General features: G+C 41.4%; 1 protein-coding gene across 1 annotated transcript; it reads right to left on the bottom strand.

The window, feature by feature from the left end:
- Nucleotides 1-448: 448 nt before the first annotated feature.
- Nucleotides 449-19,411, bottom strand: LOC143385607 (uncharacterized). Its single transcript, XM_077106257.1, is given in 4 exon segments — nt 449-4,208; nt 4,780-4,840; nt 5,021-5,147; nt 19,241-19,411. Coding segments are annotated over 4 exon segments (3,951 nt in total). The 5' UTR covers nt 19,244-19,411.
- Nucleotides 19,412-20,490: the final 1,079 nt, after the last annotated feature.

The raw sequence follows: 20,490 nt of genomic DNA, 5'->3' as shown, positions 1-20,490 counted from the left end.
ATGTAGCTCAGTGGTAGAGCACCACCAGACTAAATCCCCAGTGGATCGATTGATTGATCAATCTTTCTCTCTCTCTCTCTCTCTCTCTCTCTCTCTCTCTCTCTCTCTGACACACACACACACACACATTTTCAGCAGTGTGAGCCTCTTTTGTCTTTGAGGATGACATGAAATACTCATTTACTATATTTCACATTCAAAGGATTTTTCTCCAGTAAACTGCCTACATGTATATGAGTGAAACAGTAATAACAGAAGAGTTTACCAATTGTTTTCATGCATACGATTTCTATGCAGTATGTGTTCTTTCACATGTGTGAAGCAGACAAGATTTGGCAAAGGCTTCTCCACGTTGTTGACATTCATTGGGCTTCTCTCCAGTATACATTCTTCCATGTCTGTGAAGGTCACTGGATCTAGCAAAGCCTTTGCCACACTGCTTCCTTTCTTAGGGCTTCTCTCCAGTATTAGTGTGTTTATGCATCTGAAGGTAAAAGGAAGTAGTGTAGGCTTTTCCACATTGTTGACATTCATAGGGCTTCTCACCAATGTGTCTTCTTTCATGTGTGTTAAGCTGATAGGATGTAGCAAAGGCTTTTCCACATTGTTTGCATTCATAGGGCTTCTCTCCACTGTGTGTTCTTCCATGTCTGTTAATCTGAGAGGCTGTAGCAAAGGCTTTTCCACATTGTTTGCATTCATAGGGCTTCTCTCCAGTATGAGTTCTTCCATGTGTGTGAAGGTCACCAGATCTAGCAAAGGCTTTGCCACACTGCTTACATTCTTAGGGCTTCTCTCCACTATGAGTTTGTTCATGTGAGTGAAGGTAAGATGGCTGAGTGAAGGCTTTGCCACACTGCTTACATTCATAGGGCTTCTCTCCAGTATGAGTGTGTTTATGTATATGAAGGCAAAAGGCAGTAGTGTAGGCCTTTCCACATTGTTGACATTCATAGGGCTTCTCTCCAGTGTGTGTTCTTCTATGTCTGTTAAGCTTATAGGATGTAGCAAAGGCTTTTCCACATTATTTGCATTCATAGGGCTTCTCTCCAGTATGTATTCTTTCATGTTTATGAAGCACACGGGATGCAGCAAAGGCTTTGCCACACTGCTTACATTCATAGGGCTTTTCTCCAGTATGAGTTCTTTCATGTATGTGAAGGTCACCAGATCTAGCAAAGGCTTTGCCACACTGCTTACATTCATAGGGCTTCTCTCCAGTGTGTGTTCTTCCATGGCTGTTAAGCTGATGGGACCTAGCAAAGGCTTTTCCACATTGTTTGCATTCATAAGGCTTCTCTCCAGTATGTGTTCTTTCGTGTGCACGAAGCTGAGAGGATGTAGCAAAGGCTTTTCCACATTGTTTGCATTCATAGGGCTTCTCTCCAGTATGTGTTCTTCCATGTCTGTGAAGGTCACTGGATCTAACAAAGGTTTTGCCACCCTGCTTCCATTCTTAGGGCTTCTCTCCAGTATGAGTTTGTTTATGTATCCGAAGGTAAAAGGCAGTAGTGTAGGCTTTTCCACATTGTTGACATTCATAGGGCTTCTCTCCAGTGTGTGTTCTTCCATGTGTGTTAAGCTGAGAGGATGTAGCAAAGGCTTTTCCACATTGTTTGCATTCATAGGGCTTTTCTCCAGTATGTGTTCTTCCATGTGTGTTAAGCTGAGAGGATGTAGCAAAGGCTTTTCCACATTGTTTGCATTCATAGGGCTTCTCTCCAGTATGTGTTCTTTCATGTTTACGAAGCAGACGGGATGCAGCAAAGGCTTTGCCACACTGCTTACATTCATAGGGCTTTTCTCCAGTATGAGTTCTTTCATGTATGTGAAGGTCAAAAGATCTAGCAAAGGCTTTGCCACACTGCTTACAATCATAGGGCTTCTCTCCAGTATGAGTTTGTTCATGTGAGTGAAGGGCAGAGGACTGACTGAAGGCTTTGCCACACTGCTTACATTCATAGGGCTTCTCTCCAGTATGAATTCGTTCATGTAACTGAAGGGAAGAGGCAGCAGCAAAGGCTTTTCCACATTGTTCACATTTATAGGGCTTTTCTCCGGTATGCATTCTTCCATGTATGTGAAGATGAAAGGATGAAGCAAACGTTTTTCCACATTGTTGACATCCAAAGGGTTTCTTTCTAGTATGTGTTCTTCCATGAATCTGAAGGTAACTAGATCTAGCAAAGGCTTTGCCACACTGCTTAAATTCATAGGGCTTCTCTCCAGTGTGTTTTCTTCCATGGCCGTTAAGCTGATGGGACCTAGCAAAGGCTTTTCCACATTGTTTGCATTCATAAGGCTTCTCTCCAGTATGTGTTCTTTCGTGTGCACGAAGCTGAGAGGATGTAGCAAAGGCTTTTCCACATTGTTTGCATTCATAGGGCTTCTCTCCAGTATGAGTTTGTTTATGTATCCGAAGGTAAAAGGCAGTAGTGTAGGCTTTTCCACATTGTTGACATTCATAGGGCTTCTCTCCAGTGTGTGTTCTTCCATGTTTATGAAGCTGACGGGATGTAGCAAAGGCTTTTCCACACTGCTTACATTCATAGGGCTTTTCTCCAGTATGAGTTCTTTCATGTATGTGAAGGTCACCAGATCTAGCAAAGGCTTTTCCACATTGTTGACATTCATAGGGCTTCTCTCCAGTGTGTGTTCTTCCATGTGTGTTAAGCTGATGGGACATAGCAAAGGCTTTTCCACATTGTTTGCATTCATAGGGCTTCTCTCCAGTATGTGTTCTTCCATGTGCATGAAGCTGAGGGGATGTAGCAAAGGCTTTTCCACACTGCTTACATACATAGGGCTTCTCTCCAGTATGTGTTCTTCCATGTGTGTTAAGCTGAGAGGATGTAGCAAAGGCTTTTCCACATTGTTTGCATTCATAGGGCTTCTCTCCAGTATGTGTTCTTTCATGTTTACGAAGCAGACGAGATGCAGCAAAGGCTTTGCCACACTGCTTACATTCATAGGGCTTTTCTCCAGTATGAGTTCTTTCATGTATGTGAAGGTCAAAAGATCTAGCAAAGGCTTTGCCACACTGCTTACAATCATAGGGCTTCTCTCCAGTATGAGTTTGTTCATGTGAGTGAAGGGCAGAGGACCGAGTGAAGGCTTTGCCACACTGCTTACATTCATAGGGCTTCTCTCCAGTATGAATTCGTTCATGTATCTGAAGGTAAGAGGCAGCAGCAAAGGCTTTTCCACATTGTTCACATTCATAGGGCTTTTCTCCGGTATGCATTCTTCCATGTATGTGAAGATGAAAGGATGAAGCAAACGTTTTTCCACATTGTTGACATCCAAAGGGTTTCTTTCTAGTATGTGTTCTTCCATGAATCTGAAGGTAACTAGATCTAGCAAAGGCTTTTCCACACTGCTTACATTCATAGGGCTTCTCTCCAGTGTGTGTTCTTCCATGTTTATGAAGCAGACGGGATGCAGCAAAGGCTTTGCCACACTGCTTACATTCATAGGGCTTTTCTCCAGTATGAGTTCTTTCATGTATGTGAAGGTCACCAGATCTAGCAAAGGCTTTGCCACACTGCTTACATTCATAGGGCTTCTCTCCAGTATGTATTCTTCCATGTTTATGAAGCTGATGGGATGTAGCAAAGGCTTTGCCACACTGCTTACATTCATAGGCCTTCTCTCCAGTATGTGTATTCTGACGTATTCCAAGTAATCTGGGATAAGCAAAGTCTTTCCCACATGCCTTACATTTGAAATGTGCATTCCCTGTGTGTGTGATCCTGTGCTTTTGAAGACTTGTGTGTGAAATAAAGATGTGACCATCTTGTTTACATTCATAGAGTTTCTCTCCAGAATGAGTTCTTTCATGTCTTCTAAATAAAGAGGAGAAATGAAAGGCTTTCCCACATACCTCACATTGGAAAGGTTTACCTCCACTGTGTGTTATCATGTGTCTTTGAACACCTGGGAGAGAAGAAGAGGCTTCACCACATTGTTGACATTCATAGGGTTGCCACCCAGTATGAGTTTCTTCATGTCTTTGAATGTCACTGGAACAACTGATGACTTTCCCACATATTGTACTTTCATATGGTCTATCTCCAGTTTGTAACAACATTTGTGTGTGAACACTTTTGAGAGAAACCTGAGATTTTCTATATTGTTTAAATTCACATGGCTTCTCTTCACATTCCTCATGCTTATAGTATTTGTGTCCAGAGTGAGATGTGATGTGCCTATGAAAGAATGAAGGACATATGAAATCTTTTGCACACATAATGAAGTCACATGGATTTTCTCTATTAAAATTTGTCTTTCTTTGATTAAGAATTGGAATCGATGTGAAGGTTTCCCCACACAATAGTGTGGGGAAAGTTTGAAGTTTACCATAGGACTTCTTTGAAGAAGCAGTGACCAGCACATTATTGATACCTAACTCATTCACAATTTTCTATTTATTTATAGGTCTTTACATTTTTACCAACATCAGGTAAAGGATAGATTTTCTGACTTGTTAAAGTTGCCTGAAAATAAAGAGATTGAAAGGAAACAATCCTTTGCAACACAGCTTCTCTATGGCTATTATTCACATAGTGATATTCACATATGCAATTTCATACTACTTTTTGCATGTCAAATACTTTGAAAAGACTGAATACCTGTTACAGATAAGTATATATTTCTGGTAAAAAATATTATAAGAATAAATACATTTCAAATTATGCATACTTCTTCGGTTAGTTTGCTTTAAAAATTATATGACAGTTCTCAGATTCCCTCACGAATTCCTCTTGTGAGTACAGTTACCTTAGGTTGCTTCCAGAGTTTTCAATCTGATCTTCAGTGGTCTTGTCTTCCCACTTGTTTCCTAAAATGAGAGAACATAACAATCTTTATGAATATTTAGGAGCTAGAAATGCTTTGCCAAATTGTAGGTACCATTTATGCTTTAATAATTCATCAACTGATTTCCTTTTCACCTTCTACATAAATGACCCAAATAAACATGAGTTCTCCATTTGATTAATTTTAAAACCAACATTATTACCTATAGAAGCCAGGTTTCTGACGACTTCCAGCATCACATCTCTGTAAAGGTTCTTCTGGGAAGTATCCAGAAAAGCCCACTCCTCCTTGGTGAAGTTCACAGCCACATCCTCAAAGGTCACTGAAATCTAAAATATCCCACAAATGTATAGTGGAGGCCAGGAGAGAATGACAGCATGAGAAATCTTCACTCAACATGCATGATGCTCACATGATTCCCGGGCCTCCTGATTAATTCCATTATTTGGTCCATCAAATCTTTACTGCACTCAATTTCTTACACCCATTTCAACACTAGAATTTGGCTACTCAGAAGGCAAACATCATAGTGATTTATACCCTTCCTTTGGTGAGTTCACAGGAAGTAAAACAGGCTCCCAGATCACTCCTAACTTCTTTAATGGTTGCACCTCTATTACATGTCCTAGAAACGTCCTATGTGGTACAGATCTAATATAAGCACTTCTGATAGTACTAATCTTTAGAAAAGAAAGGTGATGAGTAGAAAAATGCAGGAATCATGAAACTAAGCATTTGAGAGAGATTCTGCCAACTACAGTGGCTCCCTGTACCTACAAGGTTAATATAGGCAACATGGTATTTACTGATGTCTTGTTTCCTCTGAAAGTCTATTGTTCCATCCTTAAAGAAATGCCTAGAACCAGCCCCCACACCCACCCTCTGGGTATGGGGTCACTAAGGAGATTCCTTTATAGACAACATTTAGACAACATTTCACACAGGTGGTCACAATGTGTTAACTGGAGTTTGAGCTCATTCTGTGTGATTACACTAAGAACAACTAGAAGTTTGCAGGTGCTTTACTCCAGAACAAATTTACTCAACTAGCTTACTATTAAATGACCAAAACAAACATGAGTTCTCTATTTGATTAATTTAATTTATTAATTAATAACACAACAATTTGATAATTTCTTGTGGTTACTGTCAAAGCAGAATGGGGTAAGTGGAAAGATGGCACGTGTCTTAGAAGTAACTCAATGACCCAAAAATGTCACCATGTTTTGGAGATGTGGCTCAAGCTGTAGTGCACTCGCCTGGCATGCGTGTGGCTCGGGTTCGATCCTCAGCACCACATACAAAGATGTGTCCGCTGAATACTAAAAAATAAATATTAAAAAAATTCTCTTCCCTCTCTCTAAAAAAAAAAAAAAAAAAAAAAAGAGAATAAAAATGTCACCTTGTCCAAACAACAGCCTTACAAAGTTTTATAACTCTCAAAACAATCTTCTTAATAAACAGCAGGCACTATTTCACTATTTTTCTAAGTCTCACAGCAACAATGAATTTCCAATGATTGTCAAACTCTTCTTAACAGCAGCCGGTTCACTACCATAATGTACAGTAATGAGACACATACCAATGTTGTGCTCAAGGACATTTTGATCAAGGTCATCGTGCCTGTAGCAATGGTGGTGCAAAAAAACCTAAGGCAGAAGCTCTTCCAGAGTGTGGTAAAGCAACAAGTTTGTAGCCCAGAATTCTGAACTATCCCACACAGCCTAGGTGTGAAAGAGGCCACCATTCACATCTGTAAGCATGCTATGATGTCTGCACAGTGATGGAACAGACAAAAAGAAAATGTCCCTGCCACTTAACACAGAAGCATACTCAAGGACTGAAACCATATGGAACCACCCTAAACAATGAAGAACCCACAATTACCCTCAGAGACATCAGCCCAACTCTGTCAGGACAATGATGCAGACAGGAGGGCTTCATGGACCTTCAACCAAACGGGAAGTACACTGAGGTCTCAGGATCACAGCAACACTCCACAGGACATAAACCATACCCCTACAAGTGCACCACCAGTGAAATCCCATGTATGCTCAAAGAACATGAGAGCTAAAGCAGAAATCAGATCAGAAGAAAATGAAAAGCCTCCAGGGAAGTGGACATGAAACACAGGGCTCTAGACAGACACAGGACAAAGAGGTGACTCAAGAGAAAAGGTGACCATTTTGAAAGAAAAAAATGTAAAGGTCCATCATAGGGAATTCATAGAGAACACCAGAGGTGGTGCTGTATTGGTATCTAAGTCATCCAACACACATTTCAGAAAAGAACAGCTAAAAGCAACCAATGAAACTGCCGCTTCAGAAAACCAGAGAAAGAAGAGCAAGGTAATCCTAAATTAACCACAGGTAGGTTTCCGCAGTCTGGCTGGGCACTATTCAGGAGCCACTTGTCAAAAGAAACGAACTTTATTTTTAGAACCACACATGCCAAACAAAAAGCTCCTCAGGAAAAACCTTCAGAGCCCAACTGCCACCACCGGCTTCCCACAAGCCTCTCAACCACCCCCACTCCTCCTGCTCTTGAGCCCGATTGGCTGGGTCGCATGGGCGGACCCAAAACGTCCCCCAATGAGCAGCTCCATAGTCTGAAAGGGTCGGGAAACAGCCCAATGAGCATCACCGCAGAGGAGCCAATCAGCTAGAAGTTGCTGGGGCCGCTGTGAGCCAATCATCAGCTGGCAGTCTGAAAGTTTGCTGGGACCCCTTCGGCTGTGGCTCTCAACATCTTCCCCTCTCTGTTTAAACAACAAGCATGTGGCTTAGGGACCATGCCTGCCTTAGGTTGTCCAATAGTAATTGGATCTTACCCGTCACTGACTACCGGTCCAGTATACAGCCACACCTATGGATAGGTCTTTGTACCAGTGGGGGTGTAAGGTTCTTTGCCTCACCTCTGTTGGCCCCCAAATTTTAGCTGAATGATCATGACAAGCAGAAGGGAGGAAGATACACCAAGCCAACTGATGGCTCCTTTGGGGAAAATTGTACCACCGATGACATCATTAGCAAAAATACCCCAACGCTACCACAAGTCTCTGCACCAACAGATAGTTCACAATGCATACAGGTGAGTTCACAATGCATACAAGTGATACATAGTCCAGGCAAGTTCTGCAAGCAGTTCAGTGATGGCTATTGCAGAAGCTGTAGATTGGTTTTATCTTTGTCTTCACTGGCACTGGGATGAAGATAGAAATTCTGGCAATAATGGCTAAAGAAAAAATTATTTAACATTCCAGAAGACACTAAAAGAAAACAATTTTCTTAACAATTTACATTGTCTTGAAGAGATTTATTTATTTATTTATTTATTTATTTATTTATTTATTTTAAAGAGAGAGTGAGAGAGGAGAGAGAGAGAAAGAGAGAGAGAGAGAGAGAATTTTTTGATATTTATTTTTTAGTTATTGGCGGACACAACATCTTTGTACGTGGTGCTGAGAATCGAACCCGGGCCGCATGCATGCCAGGCGAGCGCGCTACCACTTGAGCCACATCCCCAGCCCAAGAGTTATTAAATATAATGAAAAGGAAAGGTGAAAGTAAACAAACAGATCTGTTAACCTCCTTTTTTTGTTCACATATTAAAACAATCCTCAACATTTGTTTACCCAATTTAAATTAAACCATTTAAATCACGTGAAAAAAAATATTTGGATCCATTTTTTCATGGGAGCTCATCATATATGATATATGGACATACGTACATACAAACATACAACATAAAACACAAGTGTGCACACAACACATAACATAATAGTAAGGGCCTTATAACTTTTTACAGGTGAAATCTCCATTGCAATGTTTAAAAACTCTATAGTCAAAAAATAGAACTGATCAGCAAAACATTAACCTAGGTCTGTATGAGATCAAAAAACAAAATAGAACTTCATGATGTGGGAAAGGGCAATAATAAAATAGATATTGAAAAAAAGCATCCTGGTTCTGTCACAGATGTAAGGGTAGCCAACTGGAGTTCTGGATATCAGCTCTTATGGATTTGAGCCAAATCATCTTCTTTTTGGTCTGTAGAAATCGCTTTAGTTAATCTCTCTGGAATCCAAATTGGCTGCTGTTCTCCCTGTGGAAACATATAAACAGACCCCCGACTCCAGACAATTACTGGGTCAGGACCTTTCCATTGTCCTGTTAGAATATCCTTCCAAAGTACCTTGGGCTTATGTACATTTTTTGGACACATATGCCTTTCTGCAGCACTAAGCCCTGATGAATCCAAATTTTAAAAGTTTAGAGTAAAAAGGGTTATTTTAAGTTTATCTTTGGGGAATATATACCCCTTCCCAATTCCTTCTTTTTGCTTTAATAAGTACATTTTAATAGTCTGATGAGCTCTTTCAACTATGCGTTGTCCCTGTGGATTGTATGGGATTCCTGTTATATGAGTAATGCCAAATGTTGAGCAAAATTGTTTAAAAGAGGTAGAAGTATATCCAGGGGCAGTACCTGTTTTTAACTGTTTTGGAACGCCCACAGTGGCAAAATTTTGTAAGCAATGAGCTATAACATCTTTAGCTTTTTCTCCGGCATGAAGGGAGCCCATCAAAAATCCAGAAGAAGTATCAACTGTAACATGCAAATATTTCAATTTTCCAAATTCTGGCAAGTGTGTGACGTCCACCTGCCAAATATGGTTAGGTATCAGTCCTCTAGGATTGACTCCAAGATTAACTTGTGGTAAAAAGGTCACACAATTTTGACATTGTTTTATTATTTGTCTAGCTTGTTCCTTAGTTGTTTTAAAATGCTTTTGTAAAGTACTAGCATTGGCATGGCACTTTTTATGAAAATTTATAGCTTCTTCTAGTGTAGAGAAAATATGTATGTCATGAGTAGTTTTATCTGCGAAATCATTGCCCAAACTAAGGGCTCCAGGCAATCCTGTATGTGCCCAGATAGGTTCTAGAAAGAATGGATCTTTTCTGTCCCAGATTAGACTTTGTATAGTGGAAAGCAAAGAGAAAACAGTAGAGGAAGGGGAAATCCTACCAGCATTTTCAAGGGATACTATAGCATTAACTATATACTGACTATCTGAAAATAAATTAAATACAGAATCTTTAAACTTCACAAAAGCTTGTAATACTGCATTAATCTCTATCTTTTAAGCTGATTGTTTGGGTACTAAAAATGAAAAAGTTTGATCAGGTGTAACTATTGCTACTCTACCAATATTTGACCCATCAGTGAAAATATCTATAACTAAAACATACCAAGTTTTTGGCAAAGCAGACAACTGAGGAATCCCCGATTGAGCAGGTCCCATTATAACCATCTCATTATTAATGGCTCTTAAATCTTGCAATAATCTCCATTTACCAGATTTCTTTTTGATGACAAAAATGGGAGTATTATGGGGAGATACAGAAGGTTGTATATGTCCTTCCGCTAATTGTTGTTTGACCAGATCATGGGCTGCTTTTATCTTTTCTTTAGTCAGGGGCTACTGAGAAACCCACACTGGTCTTTCTGATTTCCAAGTAATTTTTATTGTCTCAGTGGCCCTTTCTGAAAATCCAACCCATGTCTGTCCGTTCCTTGATCTATTTGTATTGGTGCTGCTATACCTTGTTCTTGTTTTTCTAATCTCTTTCCTTCCCTAAAACCTTGTCTAGTTATAATAACGGGTGCATTTTGGTTGATGTTATTTGTTACTGTCAAACCTAATTCATCTAGGACATCTTGTCCCCATAAATTTATGGGAAGATGATCCAATACATATGGTTGTATAGTTCCTTCACATCCTTCAGGATCCTTCCAATCTAATACCATATGAAGGTGGCCTTATTGGTTGGTCCCTTACGTCCTCTGGTGATAGAAAGGTGTTAGTAGCAGTCTCCTGTTGTAACTTTCCCCCTGATGGCTTTTTCTGCTTTACACTTTCTTTCTCTGACTAGCTTAAGAGGCCTTTGGACTAAGCAAACAAGATACGAACATCCACAATGGCAATGTGCCAACTGGCAGAGTCCCTGGGCTTTTCTTTTCTATTCTTTTTAAATCTTCACCATGATGGTTCCATTGTGATATATTCAACAACTCCTCCTTAAAAAGCCATGGGCTACATTTTTGTATTGTATCAACGTATGCCCTGACTGCTCTTGATTTTACTGGGATGCCTCCTTCCTCTAACAATTTACTGAACACTCTTTCGGTTTGTTTTTTACTAATCTCTGATCCCATATTTCTACTATAATACAACCCAACAAGATGACGCCAAACAAAACTGAGATAGAATGAAATAAAAATGGAACAACAAAAAAATCATTATAGCCTTTCTATCCTCCTGAAATGGGCATCCATCCTTTCTCCCTATCTGTTCCTCAGATGTAAATAGTTTTTCCTCAAATGTGAGCGGTTTTTCTTCCATCTCACTCATCTCCAGGGACAGGCAACTTAAAACAAAAGTGAAGCAAAACAAAAGAAGAATCTTAAAATGGCTACCCATCCTCTCACCCTGCCCTCAGGGGCAAGCAGTTTACCTTATCACTTACCCTCAGTGGTTCCCCGTGCGGCCCACCAAATGCCGCAGTCTGGCTGGGCACAATTCAGGAGCCACTTGTCAAAAGAAACGAACTTTATTTTTAGAACCGCAGACGCCAAAAAAGCTCCTCAGGAAAAACCTTCAGAGCCCAATTGCCACCACTGGCTTCCCACAAGCCTCTCAACCTCCCCCACTCCTCCTGCTCTTGAGGCCGATTGGCTGGGTCGCGTGGGCGGAGCCAAAGAAGTCCCCCAATGAAAGGGCGGGGAAACAGCCCAATGAGCATCACCGCAGAGGAGCCAATCAGCTAGAAGTTGCTGGGGCCACTGAAGCCAATCATCAGCTGGCAGTCAGAAAGTTTGCTGGGGCCCCTTCGGCTGTGGCTCTCAACAGTAGGTAACAGAGAAAGTGTTGATGAAACCACAATCAGGAAATCCGCAGTCTGCAAAATCAAGTTCTTCATGAACATCAGCATCACTGATTAACTGACAAAAGGCTAAGAAAACAGAGGACAGAGACTGGGGTTGTGGCTCAGTGGAAGAGTGCTTGCCTAGTGCTTGGGAGAAACTCAGTTCAATCCTCAGTGCCACATAAAAAGAAAGAAATAAAAAGTGTAAAACATATAATAATATTAAAGAAAAAAACAACGAGGACTGAAAACCTACTAACAGATTTAAAAGTGTCATCGTCAACAATGCATTGGGACTTCAGATTATCATAAATGTGCTTGACACAAATTAGACAACTGCAGAAACTGGACCATTTCTTTGAGAGAGACAATCTCCTACAACTTACACACAAGGGGAAATACACAAAACAGATGAGCCCATGGCTGCTGAGAAAAAGAGACTCGATAACTAATTATTTCCCACAAAGGCAAGGAAAGCTCTGACATCTCAAACAGGCTTCCATAAGACACATAAGAACTGCCACCAGTTTTCTACTTTTTTGCCAGAACATAAAAGCTGAGTTAACACCTCCTAAGTCTTCCTGAGGCATAAGTTACCATATTATCCAAATTAAATAGATAAAGAAAAGTATTAAATAGAAAAGAAGACTATGAATGATGCTCATAATCACAAATGCAAAATTTAATCAGAAATGCAAAAAACTGTACAATTAAGTCATCACACTCCAGGTGTCTATGCAAATGATGTGAAAATTATGGGCACAAAAATCCTCACTGCAGTGACTACAGCAGCCATATCCAGAACTGCCCAAAGCTAGATGCAAGGAAGATGCACCTTTCAATACTGAATGGACAAGCTGAAGCTTAACTACACCAAAGTAATCACCCAGAAAATGAGCTCTGCAGCCTGGAAAAATACAGCACCCTTAAAGGCAGACTGGTAAGTGACAGAAGCCAGTTTGAAATGGCCAAGTGCAACAAGATTCTAAGTCAAGAACATTCTGGAAAAGACAACATTATAGATGCACTAGCAGAACTGATGGGTGCCAGGGACTTAGGAAGCAGAGAGGGAGGAAGGAATGAGGAGGAGTGATGAACAGGTGGAACACTGGATTTCCAGAGCAGTGAAACTCTTCTGTATGACATTATCTTATATACAACGTGACACACACAATCACATCACAGGGAAGAGGAACCCTAAGGTAAAGGATGAACTTTGGCTTATCCTGAATGTTGCTTCATCCATTCTCTTTATCAAATGTTCAACACTGGTTTAGTAACTAACAAACACCCTACACCAATGCAAAATGTTGAAAACAGTGGAGACTATCAGCTGGAGAGAAGGGGTATTTGATACTATGTGTAATGGCACATTTAATTGTCACCTTGATTGGATTAAAAGATGCCGATGATTAATGGGTTTCTGGATGTGTCCATGAGGGTATGTCTTCAAATGATGGGCATATGGGATAGTGAGCCAAACTGGAGAACCGCCTTAAGCTAGGCAGCACCATCCAATAGGACGGTGTCTTGGGAGGAACAAAATTCTTCACTCTCCCAAAGTGGACTCTGCCGGTGATTCTCTAGTGAGTTTCCAGAATCTTTGGTCTGGACGAAGGCAGCACCATTGATCCCCCTTGTTCTAAGACTTCTGCCTCTGGGACTCTGCAGCTACTACTTCTCAAGCTCTCGAGCCTGCAGATGGCCACTGTGGACATCCACCTTCGGGTCAAGTAGCCCAATCCAATGAATCCCCTTTGATAATCTTACTTCCTCTTGATACGTTTCCTCTAGAGAACACTGACTAATAACTATGTAAGCCTAAAATTGCTCATAAAAACAAAGCTTATCTAATAAAGAAGTAAATAAACTACCAAGCCATGAAGTTTTAAAAATGTATACATAACAAACAATATTATATGCTAAATACCTTTTTCATAATAATGCAAAAATAAAGCAAAGAGGAAGAGTCATAGTTATAAATTTCAAAAGTATGAACAAAAGCAAGAAAACTGATTTTCAATACTATTTTCATCTAGAAAGAAGTTGGATGATAAGTCTTCAAAACTCATTCCAACTGCTGGTGTAGTGGTGTGCACCTGTAATTTCAGCCACTAGGGAGGTCAAGGCAGGGAAACGGCAAAAGTTTGAGGCCTGTCTCAGCAACTTAGTAAGACACTCAGAAATTTAGTGAGATTGGTCTTCATCCAAAATAAAAAAGGGGTCTGGGACTGTAGCTGAGTGGCAGACCACTTGTTAACATGTGTGAAGCACTGGGTATGATCCTCAGCATAAGGTATTCTACCCATCTACAACTATACAAAATATTTAAAAAAAAAGAAAGAAAGAAAAAGAAAAAATAAATAAGAAGAAGGGCTGAGGATGTGCTCAGTGGTCGAGTACCTGTAGGTTTATTCCCCAGTAAAACACCTGCTCACCTCCAGAACGTTGCTCACAAATTGAAATTTATTTCTGGAAGATAACTAAGCATGAGCAAGTCCATGGCATCAATTCTCAGCACTCAATAAGTAAGCAAATAAATAAACAACAGTCTACAATACTAATTCTCTTGGGCTGGAGAGTAGCTTGGTAAAATACATGCAATGAGAGATAAAAATGATTATAATACAAAGGTACACAATTAGAGGCATAAAAACACAACAAAATCAGTGGAAAGACACCACACTTTCTCACAAAGAAGACTGAATGTTCCCATGATCTAAACTCTCTGAAAAAACACTGAGCGTTTCAGTAAATTCTGTGAAATTTAGGGCAGGGTTTACTGTATTTTGGAGGTAAACTTAAGAAACACTACATCTAAAAATGGAAATAGTAGGGTTGGGTTTCTGGCTCAGCAGTAGAGTGCTTGCCTAGCACATGAGAGGCCCTAGGTTTGATCCTCAGCACCACATAAAAATAAATAGGTGTGTCCAACAAGAGCAACAACAAAAAAAACTCTTCAAAAAATTGGAAATAGTAAACTGTATCTAAGACCAGCCAAAATGTTGTACAAGACAGAGAGAATAGAGAGAGCATTTATGTTACTCCCAAATTTCATAAGCTAAAAGGCTAGCTCCCAAAGGGGTGGCCCTACGAGGAGGCAGATGAGAGGGAACAGGAATTAGGTGACATGATGAGGGGATCAGCACCCTTATTTAGACACATGGATCTCTCCTTTGCAGAAAACAGGTGTCATTTACTCTTTCACTGATATTCAGTGATTAAATGATTACAGTTGGGTATTCAAGGTATTGCCAAAATTGTGCTTAAAATTTACAATGAAGACGGGTGTGATGGTGCATACCTGTAACCCCAGCGGTTCAGGAGTCTGAGACCCTAGATGATGTAGCAAGACTCTGTCTCAAAATAAAGAATCTAAAAGGGGCTGGTGGTTAAGCACCTCTGGGTTCCATTCCTGATAACAAAAAACCACACAGTTAACATGAACCTGCCAAGTTCAGACAACAACAGTGAAAAACTGTCATCCTTTGTCAAATTCATCACCCTGTGAAGGACAGATACTAGTTTTCATGAAATCACATTCATAAATTTATCCACCACTATTTTTGTAGAATTGGACTCCAATTCTGCAGCAATAATGTAAGACAGACTTTCTCTGTATCTTACGTGGTATTTTGGATTTCAATTTGAAATCATGAAAAGACAAATTTGAATCTTACAAACTTTCTATACATACTCAGGGGTAGCAAAAGGTAAATTAGGTAATTAGATGTTTTCTTTTTCTTTTTCTCTTTTTTCTTTTTTGTTTGAAGCCCCCAAGATTAAACCCAGAAATATTTTACTACTGAGCCACATCCCCAGTCATTTTTATATTTTATTTTGAGATGCAGTCTCACCGGGTTGCATAAGGCCTCACTAAGTTGCTAAGGCTGTCCTCAAATTTGCAACACTCCTGTCTCAGCCTCTGGAGCAGGAAGGATCACAGGTGTGCACCACTGTATCTGGCTGTAAGTTGGGATTTTTCACCAAAAAAAAAAAAAAAGGTGGATTTTAATCCACCTCTCTCTTGCCTCTTTAATAATAGTCCATTCCATTTGGCTCTGAATAAATAAACCTGGGCCTCAGATAAGCGAGCACATCATTTCAAAGTGATACACAGAAAGCTTTGGTGTTGAGGGAGCACAGATGTGTCAGGCTCCAGGGGCAGGGAAGGTCCCTGACAGCTGGGACATGCTACCTCCGGGTCTTGCGCACGGAAAGCATCCAGGATCACCCTCCCAGGGACCTGGACCATGACTCCAGTCTATGAGGCTTTTTAGCTTTGCACAGCTCTGCACTGGGGTGGGTGGTCCGTATGCTCTGGGAGAGGTTTTGCTCCTTCACACTGTGACAGACTAAAAGGGCAGGAGTCACTGCTGACCTGTCCCCTCAGCACCAGCATCCACAGGCTGACTGTCCACCTGTCTCCAAGGAATGGGAACAGAGCTTGGGGACAACAAGGTCCCAAGGAAGTAGCTGTTTAGATGAGGCCATTTTCAGGAGATTCCCCAGCCCAGGGCCCCCAGCAGCTTCCCTGAGAGGCTGAACCCCACACCTCAGGCTGTCTGCTAGGAGAAGCTGACCCAGGGCCTGAAATTCTGTTCATCCTGCAAGGCACAGGGCAGCTGTGGGCACTCGGTGGCAGCTCCAGGAGAGGATAGTGGCCGAGGACATGGGACTCTGGGAGGGGTCCAAAGGGAACCTCTGCCCAAGAAATCAGACATGGTGCCTACACCTAAGGAAGATAAAAGAAAAAGCACAAGATTTTTACAGCTCTGAACTCAAGTTCTCTATACAGTTGCATCTACATCAAAGAACCTTCAGAGTACTTGACTTTGGCTAACTAGACCACCATGAGGGTGGAAAGGCAGGGTTCTGTATGGAGAGCAAACATTATCTTGGGCTAATCCTAAGCCCTTTAATAGCCAATCATCTTAATTTCTGTATCAGACCACAATCTCAAAAGTTCTCAGAATATATCACTAACCTTACCAGACGTCTCCAAAATCCACCAAAGCTCAGAATGCAGTAACAGACACACAGAAGAAATTTTTCTTTAATTTTTTTCTGTACCCCACCAATCTGATGTTCCTACCAATGCAATTGGTTAATGCAGAGATACACACTTTCTTTTAAACAAGTTCATGGAGGCCAGGCACAGTGGCACACAACTGTAATCCCAACAGCTTGAGAGGCTAAGAGAAGAGGATTGCTAAATTCAAAGCCAGACTCAGCAACTTAGTGAGACCATCAGGAACTTAGTGAGACCATGTCTGAAAATACAATATAAAAAGGGCTGGGAATGTGGCTCAGTGTTTTTAAGTTCCCCTGGGTTCAATCCCTGGTATATTAAAAAGGAAAAAAAAATAAGAAAAGAAAAGAAAGAAGAAAGAAAGAAAGAAAGAAAGAAAGAAAGAAAGAAGTGATGTAATCTCTTCCAGGGAGGGACACACACATCATTCAGGGTAACTTGAATCCATGTTCCTTAGTATGGTAATTAATTTTGGGGTTAAAATGAACTATTTTCTGTAGCTGGGGTTGTCAATGCCTTTAATACAAACAGATTGGGAAGCTGAGATAGGAGGATCACAATTTTCAGGCCAGGCTGGGCACCACAGCCAGATCCTTTCTGAAAATCATACTGAAAAGAGCTGGGGATGAAGGACAGTCAAGGAATCAGACATTATTATAGTGGCATCCCCTTTTTTCACAGAAAATTTTAACTGGGTTTCTCCAGAAATCATCACCATGGCTAATTTTAGGACTGTCAACAAAAGGGTGTCCACAAAAAAGTGCAGTGTAGATAAACTTCCCATTTTTGTGTTGTCCTATTTTACTGGGCTGCTAGTCTGGAAGATATCAGCACTCCAGGTGCTGGACTCCCCCTTACTATTTTTTACACACTTGTATCCAGTATAGTAGTTTGTAGAAATGTGCAAACAAGGCCTCTGGCCTTGAGCTGGGCTTCAAAGAAAAATCAACAACAGCTGGTGGGGGAGGAAAGAAAGGGGAGAAGAAGCTCTCCCCTCCTCAGGTGCTGTCCTTGAAGGGTTAACTTGGCCAGAACAGAGAAAGAAAAACCTGCTTTTATGTGTGTGATGTGACAACTTGACTATGGTGACTCCACTTTGTGAACTCAGCCATGACACTCAAAAAGCTCATGACTGGGGCCGTTTGTATACTTCTGTTCATGAAAATTCCCCAAGAACACAGAGTGATCTATGGGGCCAACTGGAGACTACCTGACCACAACTTTCAGGCTTGCTTAGGTTGCCTGAACCCCCAAACTTCCCTTTTCTGGTTTTTGTGCTTAAATATGGAGCCAACTGAAGGCAGGGGCACCACTCTGACCATCTCATTCTTTCGAGACCAGAGTGTCTGCCACTGGCCAGAAACAAAGGCTTAACTGGAATGAGACTGTGTGGTCTGAGAGTTCTTTGGGGGTCCCGGTGTTACAATGTGAACTTCTGAGCCTCTCCCCTTACATGTTAGGTATAAAATTCTGGAACCACCTGAACTCAGGGTTCAGGGGATGGATGGATTAATTATAGCAAAAACAGTGCCCTCTGAGACTGGCTGCAGCCAGATAAAACTGTTTCCAGCTATCTTCAGTGCCTTGCCTCCTTTGTCCCTACATCATTATTACCCTGTGTGCTTACCTAACTACAGGACTGGTGTGACTCTACATCATGGACTCTCAGAAAAGGGAGCAGTTGTACTCTAGTGATGTAGCCCAGGATTCCATATCCTTGGGATCTATAAACAACCTCCTGATTCCCTTTAAAGCAATTATTTTGACCAAACACAAAGAAGGGTTAAGTGATCATTCTTTCCCCTCAAGGATAATATTCACAAATAGAAAACAAATGCTTTCAAAAGTGTTCTTCTCGCCAGGGACATTGGCACAAGCCTGTAATCCCAGATATGCGGGCAGGCTGAAGCAGGAGGATGACAAGTTGGAGGCCAGCCCAGCTTCCAAAACACATGGAAGGGAGGAAGGGAGAGAGGAAGGGAGAGAGGAAGGGAGGGGGGAAGGGAGGGGGGAAGGGAGGGGGGAAGGGAGGGGGGAAGGGAGGGGGAAGGGAGAGGGGAACTTAGATTGATTGATTCTTTCCAGTATTTCACTAAGTGATAAGGACAATCAGCAGACGGTGTCCATTGGGAAGAATGACTGAGCTGTGAGGTGGAGGGAAGCTGGCATTTTAGAAGGCAGGAGGCGCCTGCAATTTGGAGGACCTCCACTAGGTGGAGCTCCACTGGGAGAAGGAAGGTGCATTTGTGGCCCTGCTTCCTACACGTCGGGAAAAGTGAGTGCGGGCCACCAGTAGGGAGCAAAGGGGACACCTGGGACCTGAGGCACCCTTCCAAACCCAGGGCCAGGGGACGGGGCCCAAGGCCACCCGACAGCGGCGACTCCGCGCGCCACTCAGCAGCTCACCAGCCCGCTGGGCCCCAAGGCAGGTGCGGACCGCCTACCTTCAGGGAACTCACCATTTTTGGCTTCTCTGGTGACCTGGCGTCCTCTGGAGGAACCTCCGGGCACCGGAGATCCCCGGGAACACGGGCAGCGCAGAGTCACCTGGGTCCCTGCAGCAGAGAACACGGGGCCTGGAGAAGGAGTAGCGCAGTCGGTGAGGAAGGAAAGTCCGGGAGAGTGCGGAAGCCCGCTTTTCCCCTCCCTCTGCGCACCGATTGGACAGTACGCCCCCAAGGACCCGGATGGATGGCCTCCAGGCCCGCCTCTGGATCGTGACTGACAGCTAACATCATCCAATCACTGGCTGAAATTGGGTAGAGTGACAGATTCTTGGCCCCAGCCCTTTTCAGGAGGAGCTTGGCGGCTGTGCTGGGAACGAATCCAGGTGGGAAGCCTTGGCTTAGCCCCCGGGACAGGGGTGACACCGGGCGCTGAGCTAGGCTTCAGCCATAGAGTGCTTTCCGAGCATGGGGAGGCCCTGGGTTTAACCTCAGCAGAAGCACAAAGCACAGCTTCTCCAGGAGGCTGAGGCTGGAGGAGCCCAAGGTCAGGTCTGCATCTGCAAACAGTGAGACCCTCCCTTAAAATAAAATGAAAAGGGGGGGATGGAGCTCAGAGGTCGGGGTCAAGCCCCGTTGGGTTTATTCCCCAGCACCTTAAAAAAGAAAGAACGACATTTTATTATATATTACATATATTATATATATTTTATATATTTTTTGTATATATATATCATATATATTTTATAAAATATATATTATATATTTATATATAAAATATGTATTTTATATAATATATTCTATATATATAAAATATGTATTTTATATAATATATTCTACATATATAAAATAGATATTTTATATATTTTATATATATAATATATATTTTTATATATAGTATATATATATTTCTCACACCCAGTACATCTAATCAGAATATTATATATACTATATATTATATATAATATATAGTATAAATAATATATATATATTATATATATATATATATATATATATATATATATATATATATTATATATATATATATATTTATTTTTCCCCCCCAGCTGATGCAAACTCAAGTGACTTAGAAAGACACGGTCTCCAAATTTTTGAAACACATTTTAAAGATATCATATATATGACCCATATATAATATCTAAAAATGAAAACAATTTGAAAACTATTTAGTAATTCTCCTCACCTCCTGGCCTCTGTTGCTTTGAGGAGGCTCCTGATCTATGAAAGGAAGCAACTGGGGTTGG

The sequence above is a fragment of the Callospermophilus lateralis genome, chromosome 20 (genome assembly GCF_048772815.1).
Source record: "Callospermophilus lateralis isolate mCalLat2 chromosome 20, mCalLat2.hap1, whole genome shotgun sequence".
Lineage (NCBI taxonomy): Eukaryota > Metazoa > Chordata > Mammalia > Rodentia > Sciuridae > Callospermophilus > Callospermophilus lateralis.
This window is presented reverse-complemented; position numbering and strand designations above follow the sequence as displayed.